At 54.1% G+C, this 14,789-nt stretch overlaps 2 protein-coding genes across 3 annotated transcripts; one reads left to right on the forward strand and one right to left on the reverse strand.

Annotated features, from left to right (window-relative positions):
* Positions 1–2,910: 2,910 nt before the first annotated feature.
* PHKG1 (phosphorylase kinase catalytic subunit gamma 1) lies at positions 2,911–7,767 on the forward strand (the record flags this gene model as incomplete). 2 transcript variants are annotated; one of them, XM_082008493.1, is made up of 9 exons in its annotated part: positions 2,911–2,993; positions 3,267–3,442; positions 3,716–3,770; positions 4,384–4,449; positions 4,713–4,876; positions 5,466–5,556; positions 6,526–6,679; positions 6,764–6,889; positions 7,502–7,767. In XM_082008493.1, the coding sequence occupies 9 exons, from the start codon at positions 2,911–2,913 to the stop codon at positions 7,751–7,753; spliced, it is 1,167 nt and encodes a 388-aa protein (XP_081864619.1). In that variant the 3' UTR covers positions 7,754–7,767. The 2 variants fall into 2 exon arrangements, with proteins under 2 accessions (XP_081864619.1, XP_081864620.1); XM_082008494.1 differs by having other exon boundaries at positions 3,267–3,420; positions 3,721–3,770.
* Positions 7,768–8,723: 956 nt separating this feature from the next.
* On the reverse strand, positions 8,724–13,275 carry SUMF2 (sulfatase modifying factor 2; the record flags this gene model as incomplete). The annotated part of the gene is made up of 8 exons (XM_082008509.1): positions 13,127–13,275; positions 12,040–12,154; positions 11,401–11,445; positions 11,040–11,190; positions 10,423–10,478; positions 9,887–9,971; positions 9,187–9,343; positions 8,724–8,829 (listed from the first exon to the last, which is right to left on the reverse strand). The coding sequence occupies exons 1-8, from the start codon at positions 13,261–13,263 to the stop codon at positions 8,724–8,726; spliced, it is 852 nt and encodes a 283-aa protein (XP_081864635.1). The 5' UTR covers positions 13,264–13,275.
* Between the last annotated feature and the right edge of the window lie 1,514 nt (positions 13,276–14,789).

Raw genomic sequence — 14,789 nt, forward strand, 5'->3', positions numbered from 1 at the left:
GACGAGCCAGAGCCCGCCCGCAGCATCGCCACTTAGGAGCGGCTCAGCCACGACTCAAAGAGGCGACTTCGCTCCGGGGCTGAGCCCAGCCCCGCGCGGGGAAGGGTTAAGGCCGGCGGTGCGGCGGGGGAAGTCCCCGACCCCCCGCGCTGCTGCGCGGCCCTTCCGCTCCCCAGCGCGCAGCCAGCGGCTCCTCTCCCGGGCCCGCCGCCGCCTGCCGCGGGGCGTGTGTCTGGGGGGGGGGTGCGGGCTCCCACCAGCACCCACAGCCGGACAGACCCTCGCTTCAGGCCGTGGCCCAACATGCCCGCCCGCCGGCCGCGCCTGCCAAGTCGCGTTGCGCTTTATTTTTGGCTCGGCGGCGGCGGCGGGCGGCCCTGAGGGAGCGGCGGCGGCCCCGGGGGAGCGGCGGCGGCCGCCCAAGCGCCCAGGCCCGGGTCCCAGCCCGGCCTCTGCCCTTCGCCCGCCCGAGGCCCGGCGCGGAGCGGGGATTCGCGGTGGCGGAGCCGGGCTGCCGGCAGCGAGGTGAGGCCGGCGGCGAGTCGTCCTGCCGGGAACCCGTTTTTTGGAAGAAACCGGCTTCAGTTGACGGTGCTTTAGGGGCGGGGAGGCGTTCGGGGCCGGTGGGCGTTTTTAGCTACCCCAGAAAGCTTGCTCTCAGTACTATTTTGATTTTTTTTTTCTCCTGACATGCTAGGCACGCCGGGGCCGGTTCCCCCCGAGCCGCCGTGTCCTTGCTAGCTTGCCCCCGCCGAAGCGGGAGACCCCCTCCCGGGGCGGGTGGGCTCAGCCGGGGGTGCTGCTGCGGGGCTGGAGGCCGGGACGAGGCGGGGGTGTGCGGGGCCGGGGGGGGACACACTCCTGTGCTGGCCTAAAAGCTGCCTTTAGCTTGAGCTTTCCAGATCTACCTCAGTATTTACACGTTACGGAATACTTACCAAGGCAAACATTTAAGCCCTGTTCCCCAGCCGCGGGCCGGGCACACGCCGGGGGCAGCGTCCAGCACCGGCCCCCTTAGCGTTCCTCCATCCCTGCCGCATGACAGGAACCTCTCCCCCACCCCGACCCCCTTTTTCTTCCCCCCCTTACACTCCCATGGAGCTCGTACAGCTCTGATAAAAAACCGGCTTATCCTGTCAGTGCTCTGTACCAGCTGTTTATATAATATCAGGATGTTTTAAGCAAACTCCGGGGCTCTTTCCTCCCAGGCAGCGGCACGCAGAAGCCGGGCTTCTCCTGGCACCACTCTGCAGGTGCTCCCCTGCCTCCAGCCCTTCCCTACAACACCAACCCCCAGGACTTTGATTTTCATCTTCAAAAAAAAAAAAAAAATATCAGTGTTACTGGTTCTCCCTCACCTCAGAGATATTTTCCTTTTCCTACTCCCTGATCCTGCCTCACTTATTTTCAGCCCCAGCTCGGTTTGGCAGTGCTCACAGTATTTCCAACATCTAAAATTTTACAAATACTGCAAACTCATGGCTCTTCAGAAATGCTCCAGCCCTTGTTAGACATCCCTCCCAGCAGCAGACAGGCACCTAAAACACAGCATCAGTAACCAGGTCAGGACAGATACGCTTTGATAATGAGATTTCCATGTGCTTAGAGCTGCAAACCTGCCTGGGAGCGTCCGGGCAGAGTTATTGCCACCTCGGAGAGAAGGGCAAAGGAAAACCCGCAGTATCGCGGCTCTCCTGCCCACCTGCTCTCCCTCCCCCAGCAGCAAGGTGTCAGCCCAAAGTGACAATTTTGCTGCCCAAGCTTATAAGAGCTGCTTTCCACACTAGCTGCTTGGTCTCCATGTGTTTGCAGAGCAGCTGGACCCAGACACTCAGGGTTTCAGCAATGCCACACGCAGGAACAAGCTGAGGACATCCAGTTCTCTGGGCTTAAGGGGAAACACCGGTGAAAATTAGGGATCAGGACTTCTGCTTATTTCTCTCCCCTCTATCAAAATGTTGTCATACAGCTCCTCCTCCAGCAATGGCAGCACATACCAAAAAACCAAACCAACCCAGAAACACCAAAAAAAGGGGAAAAAGAAATGGGACAAAAGCCTCGCAGGAGTCACGGAGGCTGCTGGCAGCTGTACGCGTCTGGCTGAGGAAGCTTGCTCGGCCGCTGTCCTCAGGCTGGCTCGGCCCCAGCTGCCCCCGCAGCGCTGGCTGTCCCTGGGCACCCGGTCCCCCACCTGCACCCTGACCTGCTGAGCTCCCTGCGCCGCTTCACCGACCCTCGCCACTCATTTTGCCTCCTTAGTCCTTTCTCCTTCACTTTAAACACTATTTTTTTCTCCTTGTTCTCAGCCAGACTGTTCCAGACAACTTTGTCATCTTAAAAATATTCAGGGTAAAAGAAGAAGAAGAAAAAAGGGCAAGGCAGATTTCAGCGCTTCGCAGGGGCTTGGGCGGCGTTGCTGTGGAGTGACGTTTCTGAAGGCTGCTGCTGGGGACCGTTGGGCCGGTACCGCACGCCTTTGCACCCAGGCGAGCTTAAGGTGCGGGTCAGCTCCTGCCAGCGCTCTCCCTCTGCAATCTCCGTGCCGCCTCGGCAAAGTCTTGGAACTCGCCACTTCCCAAAGCCTCAGCCCCAGCCAGGCTGCTCTTGCCCCTGGGGTCAGCCAGGCGACGGGGGATCCAGTGGGATTTCTGCTGTTGTCCTCAGTGGCATCTCCACGGGGGTCCCAAGGGCAAAGCTTTGCTTTACCAACCAGCAAAATAGCCCCTTTGGTCTGTGCTTCAGGATCCTCCTCCTCCTCCAGCTTGATGTTTTCCTCCTGGGGGAGGATTGGGATGGGGCAGGTCCCTGCTCCTGCCCCGGGCGCAGCAAGCACCTATCCTTGCCCTTTTCTCCTTCCAGCCCCTTTCTGCTGGCAGACGAGCCCAGAGTGCCACCAGGCAGGAGCCAGAGATGACCAGGGAAGAAGACTTACCAGACTGGAACTCATCCAAGGAGTTTTATGAAAAATACGAGCCGAAGGAGGTTTTGGGCAGGTAAGGCTTGTTTTTGGCAAACTGTGGTTTCATGTACTCCAGTAGTGCTAGATCACCTGGGAACCTGATACAAACAGGGCTCATAGCAGCATGGGGTTAAAAATAGCATGAAGAAGCACTTTCCATCAGCTCAAAATCTTGTGTCCCCTCAAGACAGCAAAACTCACTCATACATGAAAATACCAAGCAGCCCTGGTGCCAGTGGCCTGGCCATGAGGTCAGGCTGGATGGGAGGAATGGAAACGCTCATCTTGTCTGTGTTGGCCCTGGCAGGGGGGTGAGCAGCATCGTCCGTCGGTGTATTCACAAAACCACCCGGCAGGAGTATGCTGTGAAGATTATCGACATCACGGCGGGTAACATATCCCCCAAGGAGGTGCAGGAACTGCGAGAAGCCACCGCCAAAGAGATCGACATTCTCCGGAAAGTCTCTGGCCACCCCAACGTCAGTAAGTCAGGTTCTGAGCATCAGAGCAAGGTTTTTTTCTGCCCCATTTATTCTTCAGGATGTCCCCAGGAAGGGTTTTTGTCCTAACGCGACGCAGGGCATTTGCCCTACCTCTGCGCACACACTAGCGGTGCCCAGGTTGTCTCCTAGCCAAAACACTAGCGAAGATCAACTCCTCATTAATTAAATTAGCAATTAGATCAGGAATTTTTAGGCCATTAACGGACAGGAAAATGCTATACACTGTGCTTACAGCCCCCATGTTTTATTGCAGTCCAACTGAAGGACAGCTATGAATCCAGCACCTTCTTCTTCTTGGTGTTTGACCTGTAAGTACCAGCTTGCCCATCACCTCAGCACCATCTCCCCAAGCCCATCCCCACTCTGCAGATGGCCACCATCTCCAGCTTTTCATGGTCCAGACAGGGCAAAGCCTGGGGACAACCAGCTCTTACTTAAGGTAGAAACGAGCGTTGCTTGCTGCGGGCCAGCTCGTTGCAGCCTCGCCGCCAGCGGTGTTTCCCCTCTGTCAGCAGCTCAGCACTGCTCAGGTTTCCCTGTAACCTTTGGTGGGAGCCATCATGTGTCCCCACGGGTTATTTATATGCCCGGCGGGACCAGGGCGCGTGACGCCACGACTCCTGACGCCAGGGCAGCGCGATGGACGTCAGCAGAGGGGTTTGGCACCGGGAGAGCCCCATCCCTGTCCCATCTGAAGCCCGTCCTCTCTGAGGACAGCCTTTCCTCCTCTTGCCTGACGTTTTGCAGCAATATAGAGGCTTCGTTACCCCTTTTTATTAACAATGCGGCTTGCCATTCCATGCAGTGGGTGCCCCGGGGCTGTTAAGGGGCAGTGACCCCTGGGCGATCCTCCCCAAAGGCTCGGGGCCCGCTTGCTGCTGCAGCCCAGCTACCTGCCTCCGTTCTCCCTCCTGCACGCAGGATGAAGAGAGGGGAACTCTTCGACTACCTCACTGAGAAAGTCACCTTGAGCGAGAAGGAAACCAGGTAAGGCCAGATGCAGGTGGCTGAAAATCATGTTGCAAAACCAAAGCATGGGTTCGAAGGACGACCTTGCAGCCGGCGCAGCACCCATGGCCAAAACAGCACCCTGGGCTGAGACGGCACAGCACCCATGGCCAAAACAGGACCCTGGGCTGTGCCCATGTGCTGGGGGATAGGGGCTGAGCTGCGTGGTCCCTGTCCCCATCCCTGGGAACATGGTGCCCGTGGGTGTTTGTGCTAGGAGAGGTGTTGTCACCCATCCCCAGGAAGATCATGCGTGCGCTGCTGGAAGTGATCCAGTACCTCCACTCCATCAACATCGTGCACCGGGACCTGAAGCCAGAGAACATCCTCCTGGATGACAACATGAACATTAAGCTGACGGACTTTGGCTTCTCCTGCCAGCTGCGTGAGAACGAGAAGCTCAAAGGTAGGATGGCGAGGCGGGGGCAATGCCGGGATTGCTGCAGTGCTCAGGGGGAGTCGGTGGAGTCTCTCCAGCCCCACTGTCTCCTTGGGGCCAGTCTTGCTGCCACGAGTGCAAATTGGTGTCACTTGGCTTGGGGTACCCTGCGGCTCGTACACGAGCCCAGCTCTGCCTGCGCACAGCCCCCACACCTCACTCCTTGCCATGAAGAAGTTGCTGCCCATTAGGAAAACTATCCTATTTTTTTCCACTTTTTTCCCTCCGGTTGACCCTCATTACCCCATCCATTTACTGCCCAACATTAAGGCTTTCTCCCCCCACTCCTACCCTGCGAAGAGCCACATATCCAACAACGAGCATTCCCCACGCCAGCATCCCCCTTGCTCTCTTCGCTCACATTTTAGCTGTTATAATCCACCAAGAAAAGTCACTAGCGAGATGCACACCAGTTGCAGTTACTCCCTGCGAGCGCCATCGCTGCAGAGATCCCACCTGGGATCCAGACCCTCCCTCACCCACTGCTCGGGAGCGGGTGGGCATGGCACAAACCCTCCCGAGTGGCTCCGGGGGATGCTCTGCCCTGTCTTTGCAGAGATTTGCGGCACGCCTGGCTACCTGGCCCCCGAGATCCTGCAGTGCTCCATGGACGACGAGCACCAAGGCTACGGGAAGGAGGTCGATATGTGAGTGAGATGCTCGGCTTCCCCCTCCGGCTGCTCGCAAAATGCGTGTGCTTTGAGGCATGGCAAGAGTTGTGCAGATGGGAACCAATTTGAGTGTTTGGAAGGAATTCAATAATGCACCAAAAAAATGCCCTGGGGGGCTGTGAGGGGCTGTCCTGGGGGGCAGGGGGGTCTTGCACAGAGCCGGGGGAGAAGCAGCCTGGGGATGAGCCCATCTCCCCGCTTTGCCACCTCAGGGAGGAAGGAAAGCAACACCTTCTGCTCATAAAAATCAACTCAGGGACTGGAATCCAAGACATGGGGCTTTTTAAACACACCCCATAGTGAGTCACATGCCCGAGGCAGCCGCTGAGGGAGCAGCTAGCTGAGGAAAGCCCAGCCCAAGCCCTGCGGGGACTTTGCCCACCATCTCTGGTGACCTGGGGCTCAGGTCTGCAGTGGTCACAGCTATGACCAAACACCTGAGACACACCAGGGCATTTCAGCCCCTTTTCAGTTTAAATACCTCCATTAAGCCCCACACCAGGTCACTTTGCACACCACAGGCTGAACTGGGACAGCCCTAGAGCATCCAGCCTCGCTGGCACCACCACGTCCCACCCTCCCGCATCCTTTCCCTCATCTAAAAAACCCAAGAAAAACCAAGAAAACCAAACACCTCCAACTCACAGCTTCCTCCTGTGGCATCCGGGAGAGCAGCTCCACATCAGCTCTGCTCAAAACCCCCAAACCCCTCCCCAGCAGCAGAGCAGCCCCTGCTCCTTCTCACCCAGCGGGGCTAACGAGCCCCAGCAGCGAGCTCAGCCTCATCAGACACCACGCAGGGCAGCGTCCTCCTGGTTTTCCAGGGTGGCAAAGCCCAGCGTGCCCCAGCTGGGGGAGGCACCGAGCCACCCTTGGGGCGCAGATCCATCCGCGTGCCCCCCGGGTGCTGCCTGGAGCTGGAGGGTCCGTCTGGGCTGCCCGCAGGTGGAGCACCGGGGTGATCATGTACACCTTGCTGGCCGGCTCGCCTCCCTTCTGGCACCGCAAGCAGATGCTGATGCTGCGGATGATCATGAATGGGGACTACCAGTTCGGCTCTCCGGAGTGGGACGACCGCTCGGACACTGTCAAGGACCTGGTAGGTGTTCAGGGATGGGAAAACCTGGTGGGGAGGTTTGCAGACATCCGGGATACCCCAGGTCGATCCGGTGCCCCCCTGCAGATCTCCCGGTTCCTGGTGGTGGACCCAAGGCAGCGGTACACGGCTGGCGAGGCGCTGGCCCACCCCTTCTTCCAGCAGTACGACGTGGAGGAGGTCCGGCACTTCAGCCCCTTCCGGAGGTTCAAGGTGAGGTTGCGGATGGGGGTGTCTCAGCGCTCCGATCCTGAGCCCGGGTGCTGCAGGAGCTGAGCGGTGCGATGGGTTTCTCAGCTGAGCTGGGAGAAACTGGGACTTCAAGGTTGATGGACCTGGGCTTTGGCAGGATGCATCAGCCTGGGTGGAGACCCTTCTCCAAGCACTATTTCGCTTACTTTCTGGTACATCCTAAAGGCTTTTTCATAGAAGAGGATTAAATAAGAAAAGGGAAAAGCCTGCTTCCCCCACAAATCATTAAAAAAAAAAAATCACTTCTAAGGGGAAATCAATGAGCCCAACATCACATGGGTGCATCAAATGATGCAAACATTGATAAAACAGAGGAATCCTTTCCCTTCCCTGTAGCCAGCCATTAGGACAGCTCAAAGATACCCAAAGTGGCGTTAGGTGACACACTTAGGACTGACCCGCAGTTTGGACGTTAAGGCCACACTTGGAAAAAGACTGTACCACTCACACGGGGTTAAATACCTGTGCCAGGAGCCGGGCACATAGATAGCAGCCGCGCAGGATGCGTTGGGGCCGAGCCGGTCCCGTTGTAGGACTGGCCATGAATTCCAGCCCGTTCCCCCCGTGCTGCAGGTGATCTGCCTGACCGTCCTGGCATCGGTCCGTATTTACTACCAGTACCGGCTGGTCAAGTCTGTCACCAGGGAGCTGGTGGTGCGCGACCCGTATGCCCTGAAGCCCGTCCGCAAGCTGATCGACGCCTGCGCCTTCAGGACCTACCGGCACTGGGTGAAGAAAGGGGAGGCGCAGAACAGAGCCGCCCTCTTCGAGAACACCTGCAAGGCCATTTTGCTGACCCTGGCAGCCGAGGAAGGGCTGTTTTGAGCGCCGCTGCGTAAGCCGATGAGGTTGCTCAGCGTCAAGGCGAGTAAAATCTTTGAAAACCAACTGGTGATTTCGTTTACTTTTTCTTAGAGTTATGGCTGCCCTTGGGTCAGGTGCAAATGCAAACCCAGCAGATGGCTGCAGTTTGCCCCTGGGGTATGCCCTGGCCTAAGGGATGGGTTTGGAGAAGCTGCCTCTGATAGAGCTGTAACCAGCTGCAGCTCCCGCTGTGCTCGGAGCAGTGGATCTGCTTGGGGAAGGCTCAGCTCAGCCCTGGAGTGGGACCTTTTCGGGGCAGTCGCAGGTGGAGGAGGGATGAGCGGTGCCCGGAGGGGTGTCCTCACCCCACTGTGTGCTCAGGGCTTTCGTGGCAGAGCTCGTGCACAGCCGGTTTGTAGCCCTTATGCTGCCTGTAACACCAGTAGGTCACTGGTTTGTGTCACCTGTGCACTTAGAAACCAACACGCGTGTGGTTTTGCCACTGTTTATGGATCAATAAAGGCGCCTTGTTTGACTTCTGGGAAGGCTTGGGGGCTGGTATGAAGCTGGGACTTCCCAAGGGGATGGGGACCAATGCAGGAGTCCCCCTTTCCAGGGACGTGCCCCCATCACTCCCCCGCTGCAGCCGCCCCGCATGGCAGCCCCATGCCGGCGGTCACGGCAGGGCTGTGGGTGTTTGCTCGCTCCAGCTGGGGCTGGAGGTCAGAGCAGCTCTGCCCCAGACCCACACACACGCACCCCTCTGCTTATTTAAAATGGACACCGGAAGGAGAGCTCTAACATCTGCTACACCAAGAGGTCACTAAAGAATGGCGGGCAAATAACTGCTCGTGCCCAGATGTCCCAGTGTGGAAAGGAGTTTTAGCTGAAAGTATTTAATTTCTAAAACTGTCCTGATGAAAGTAACTGCTGGGGGTTACTGTTCGTCTCCACAGGAGAAAATGCCTTCGGGTCTTCCCGAGCGACTTCCTCAGAGCTCAGGTTTGGTCCGGCTTTTCTTGGCTGTGACGGGCGGGACGTCAGCAGCACAGCGGAAGCTGAGGTTGTCGGAGGCCGAGTCTGGCGTGTTCCCCATTCTCATGGGGAAAGAGAGACACAAAGTTAGTTAGGGATCCTTCCCAGTTAACACTTACATCCTTCAATGGGATTCTCTGTAACAGACTAGAAACAGCTTCCACCTCCCTTGAATAACTTCAAGAAAAGCATTTAATTCTAAATGCTTGATGGAAAATACATATGATTTGAGAAGTAATTAGGAACATATTTATAGCAGCATAATTTTTAGTGGTATTTGTAGTATGTTTTCCTAACTGCTTCTCAGAAAAATTGAGCAGGAACAAACAAAAGTCTTTTAAAATAAAACCCCCTTCCAAATAAAACCAAGCCAGAAGAAATTACTGCGAAACAAGTGCCTGGGCATTGCCCAGACCTACCTGGTAGTAACATGAGCTTTATGATTTGCAGACCCATCTGCAGTGTCAATCCACGAGGCACCTCTCAGGACCCGCATGCTCTGCCTCGATGAGAGCCCCGGAGTCAGGTAGTCCGACGCGGTCCACTCCCAGGTGTTTCCCAGCAGGTCGTAGAGCCCTGAGACACGGATGGTTTTGCATCAGGATTATGAGAGTGCATTTGCAAGGGCTGCAAAAGGACTGTGGTGTATGGGAGGGGAGGCGCAACATTCAAAGCATCACTGCAAGAGCATGGTTTAATGGTGAGACTGGGAAGCAGAAGCTCTTTATTGCAAACTGGCCCCTGTTTACAACTCAACCTTCGACAACTCTCTCCTTTAAACGTCTCATTGTTTCCCACCTGCGTGAGGGCATGGCACCCGCTGCCCTCAAAACACATTTATGATTTTCAGGTAAATCACACAGAAGTGCAAAATGACTGGCTGCTAATTAAAAGCAGGGGACGTTTTGGTGCATTGAAGCGCATCAGGTGCACGTCAGCCAACTTCAGTAACAACCATCAGTGCTTTTGCTGGGCTCGGTTATTCTATCAAGATGTTGACATGATCCTATGTAATACCTGAAACCTTGCTACAATTACAGGATTTTATAATTAGTGTTGAATGGCTATTAGGAAGCAGATGGCATCCCCAAAACCAGGGTGGGGATGTCTGCTCCGTACCGAAGTTGTTCTGAGGAGGGAACGCTGTCACTGGCGAGACGCCGTGATAACCGTCTTCAGCGGTGTCAACCCTCGGGAAGTCACCCTGTGGGAAGAAAGATCACTCTAAGCAAAGACCCACCGTGGATGCCGCATGAAGTCCTGCCCTTCACAGGACTGTGTTACACTTAAATAACGAAAACAACTCTTGGTTGCAAATGTATGCAGCATTTCTGGCTGAGAGAGGAAATCAACCATCTAAAGTTCTCCCCAGACAACCCCCTTTCAAACAAGCTTATGGATGAATTTTTGGTTATGTATACATTTTGGGAAGCACTGAAGTCCCGGTTTCCCAGGGAAGCTGGGCTGAGTTTGCTCCCTCTGTTTCAGAGGTATTTCAGCTAACCCACCAGGAGCTGAATTTTGGTACCTTGCAGGTAAGTCTGCATTGCTTCCTGGGACCACGCAGCCTGCTCAGGCAGCCACGCACACTCTGGGGTAGAGTTAACCACCATCAGAAGAGTTCAGCATAGATGGGATGATTTTTAGGATCTTACCTGCCACAGATTTGTACGGTTTGGCTGAAACTTGTTTCCCCAGGGATACACCCTTTCTGCCAAGGAAGAAGAGACACCCATCACCCCTGTGTCACTCCAGCCTCTGCGTTTGCCTATTTTTAACCAGGCTTTTATGACTGTCCTTTTCTGCTCAGCTCAGGACACCGAGAGGGGTTACACGAACGGGGCTACAGACACTGCCAAGGAGGCGAGGAGAACGGGAGTCAGCAGCAGCTTCCCGTTTTCACACCATCGCTCGTGCCAGGGAGTCTCGCGCTCCCCACAGCGATCCCAGCAGCTGCTTTATGCCACCATCAGTGTGCAGGGGATGGTGGGTTGCTCCTTGCCCCAAACCCATGAAAAGGTATTTTTAGCTGGCAGAAGTGTTTTGTTTAAAAAGATACAGTAAGAACATAGATAAGCCACTTCTTCCTACATCATTATCATTATTATTATTATTATTATTATTATTATTAATTCAACTGCCAGGCCAAAAGAGGTAGTTCAGCCCCCCAGATTAACCTCTGAAAACATCCCTGGATGGAGGTTTAGATCCGGTAGAACTAACATTACTTGATGCCTCCATTTGGAAAAAGGTCAGAGCTTGCGGTACGTACGCTCCAGCCCTCCCCTGGCAGCAAATTCCCACTCCTCCTCCGCCGGGAGCCTCTTCCCTTTCCATGCGCAGAACGCCCATGCGTCGTTCCAGCTCACGTGCAGCACCGGGTAATCCAACCTGTCCTTTATGCTGGAGCCAGGACCTGAGGGCTGGAAGGAATTGCATCGAACAGATTTTAATTGCTTTTATAAACTTTTCGACTAAAAAGGTAATAAAGGACAGAACAGACCAAGGCAAGGAACGTGCAGCAACCAGAGATGCTATTTTTTTCCCCCATTTTCAGTTGACAAGGTTCAGCACACACCAACACGTGCATGCTCCCAGCATGAGAGGACTCACCGCACCAGGTTTTCACTCACCTGTCGCCAAAAAGCCTTCTCGATGGGCAGCCACCATGGGGCAGACTGGGAAAAGAAACGACACCAGATTAAAGCTGAAGCAGCAATCCCCTGCTCGACAGGATCCTACAGCGACGAGTGTAAAGAGCACTTGTTAGTCTGGAAATGGTTAAACGCTGCAGCTTGAGCTGGGTTATTATGGGCGTTTTGATAGTGCTTTCCGACAGAGTAGAGGTATTTGCTTTTAAAAGTGAAAACGGATCAAGAAGCCCATGCTGTTTAGTTTTTCTATTTTAAGGTTTGATTAATAAAGTACTTTGAAATGTGCTTTGCTCTCTCCCAGCTCACTGGAGCATCTCATGAGTCCTGTCTGACAGTGTTTGGAGAGGATGTAAACAGAGAAGGGCCATAAATCAACCCAGACTCAACCCTGCTGTTAGTTTCAAAAGCAAAACAACCCAAGAGTAAAGAAAAATCAGTGAGAAGGGCCAGGCTCTGCACTGAAAGTAGCTGCTACTCAGCAGAGAAGCAATACTGACAAGGGTCTCCCTTCCTGCATTTTTTTTTTTACTTAAAACAGAGAGCTCAGACACGGATGTGATCAGAAATACCACCTCCAGCATCATTACTGAAACTCAGCCCCATGGGATTTACATTTACCTCCAGTTTTTGGGTGACTTTTTTTTTCAGCTCTTCGGTTACGAAATCCTCAAAGACAAAGCTCCAGCCAAACGCTTCTGCTTCTGTTTTGTATTTCTTTTCTCTAACAAACTCCCTGGCATAAATACAACACGCTCAGGCATCTGGGTAAGAGTTCTTCAAGAGTCGCACCACCAAATACAGCGATCTGCACACGCAACAAGTTCTCAGCAAGGCAAAACATACACCACCTACAGACACCCATCTGTGGAGTCCCAGCTCCTCCCCGGCACAGTTCCAGCCGGTCTGATACGGATTTAAGAGACAAAAGAGTCCAATTTGCATCTGTTCACAGATCTGATAGTTTTCATGTTACCTTATGCAGGTAAACTCATCCTGCAGCCTGGCCTTCCGTAAAACGTAACAAGTGCACAGCTCAAAAATCCCTTAAAGCCACTAAAACCCACAACTGCTGTTAGGTAAATGTCCCCAAAATGCAGAAAAGTGTCACATACTGCTGCATAATCTCACCCTGCTTCTGTCCCGTTTGTCTCCCCATTGCCCGAGCTGCAGTAATTGCCATTACTGTGTGTTGCTGGGCAGGTACTGGTGCGTGGAAGCGTTGGCTCTTTTTAACCAAGGGCTCAGCCAGGCAAATAAAGGCATTTCCCCCAGTGCGTTTATTAGTGCTCTGGACAAGGGCTTCTATAAAATGCATGGTATAAGATCAGCAAGTGGTCTGCTGTTAACAAATGGAAATCGAATGTATAAGAACCTGAAATCTGAAAGAGTACAGCCCTATTAGTAAGAAAAAGGCACTCACACAGAAGCGTGCTTGCAAGGAAAGAAGAAAAAAAAGGAGAAAAGGAGGGGGAAAAAGGAGAAAAAATAAAAAAAAGTAAGCATATTCGCAGGCTACGTTGGTAAGATGCTTCAGCCCGCTCCCGTAGAGGGGATTTATTACTGACAGAGACATTTCTTTGTTCCAATGAAACTGCTGGGAGCACCCAAGCATTGCCTTTCAGACCCAACCTGCCCCAAAAGACGCGGCACCAACACCCGCGCCCTGCCCGCGGCTGCCTGAGCAGACCCAAACCTTCGCTCCTACCTGAAATCCCTGTTTGTGACGGGGTATTTGTCGATAGCAAACGGCTTCACCCTCACCTCCCTGACGGGCCCCCCTTCATTCCTCTTCTCCAGGGAACTGGATCCCATCCAAAACTTCCCCCCAGGCAGCTGCACCATGCTTTCATCCTTTCCGAATCCTGAAAATGAAGAAATTCAGTGCGGCAACTTTAATTTTTAAACATGACCACGCAGAACAGCATGCATTATTTGCCAAAAAGTCACTTTAGGCACTAGATATACGGCGCAATATAGTAAGTTGCTAGAATTCACGTTTGTCTAGGTCTGCATTTTTCTGGCAACAAGCTTAAATTATTTTCAAGTCACAAGTTCAGCGTCTCTCTTGGGAAGGGAACGCTCCTCCCGGGCGAAAGCAGCAAGGCAGCCCCTTTAAACGAAGGGTTTGCTGCCCTTAGGAGAACGGGAATCTATGCAGGGAGAAGCGAGGTGATTTTTATGGCTTCCCTGCCAAGGCAGAAGGGCCGGGGCCGGGGCCGGGGCCGGGCTCAGGCCCTCACCCCGCGGGGCGCGGCTGCCGCCCAGCAGCCAGCCGCACAGCAGGAGCGCCAGCGCCGCTCCCGCGGCCGCCATGCCCGGGCACCCGCGGGCCTTTGACCCGGAAGAGCTGCCGGCTCCGGGAAGCGGTTCCGGGCCTCTCCGGGCCTCCACGCGCCGCCGCAGGGAGCGTCTACACGGGCGGTGTAGGGTCGCCGAGCAGCTGCTTTGGGGCGTTTGAAGCGATGCCGCCAGAGCGCGGCCATCCCGCGGCGAAATGCTGTTCACATCACCCCCCGCCCGAAAAGGCTCCTGCCGCCGCCAGGCATTTAAGCCTGTTCCACATGCAGAAGGGTTTTCTGGGGGTATTTGGGTTTGGTTTTGGTGTTTTAGACTGCTTTTGTAGCCATTCAGCCAGGCAGGGGTGACATGGGAAGGAGAGGGGTGTCTGTTTCCCTAACAAAGCACACGTAGGATGCCTCTAGTTCTAGTTCCCCACCCATAAACCCAACCACGGCTTTGCAGTAGGCTTGATCTAAAGCTGCAGTTCTGCCTGGATCTGGCACATCGCTCATTGCCCATAAATACTTTAATGCAGGAGTAAGTGTTAAAAATGTACCAGTCTGTTATGACAAGGATGACAACATGTCTCTCGCTCCACACTGCACTCCAAGTGGAGTTTGTTAATTCAGATTTGTCTGTGAGAATGAAGTGATTGGCTTAATCCGTTTCAGAGGCAGAGCCAGGACTGCTGTTTTCACGGCCATGGAAAGTATCGGAATCAGTAACAAAGTCCCAAACTGCAGCCCAAGCCCATGGACAAAGCCTGGAAGCAGAATGCTTACAACCTCAGCCCAAGGAAGGTAAAATTTCAAATAACCGACACAGATAAAGCACAGAACAGAACAGTTTATTGGGTAAAAAGGAAAGCAACTGCAGTTGTACACTTCAGTGGAACTAAAAATAAATAACTGATTGTTAGAGCCAAATATTTGAATAGTTGCTAATATTTTGAGTGGCCATCTTTACCAAGGAGCAGAGTAACTTCAGTTGCTGGGAAAATCCACTACGGCTAAGAAAAGAGCGCCTTTGGGTGGATTTCTTTAAAGACGTTCCATGTGGCACTGCCAGAGCTGACCACCGCCACCAGC

Source organism: Phaethon aethereus (assembly GCF_964289735.1).
Source record: "Phaethon aethereus genome assembly, chromosome: 19".
Classification (NCBI taxonomy): Eukaryota; Metazoa; Chordata; class Aves; order Phaethontiformes; family Phaethontidae; genus Phaethon; species Phaethon aethereus.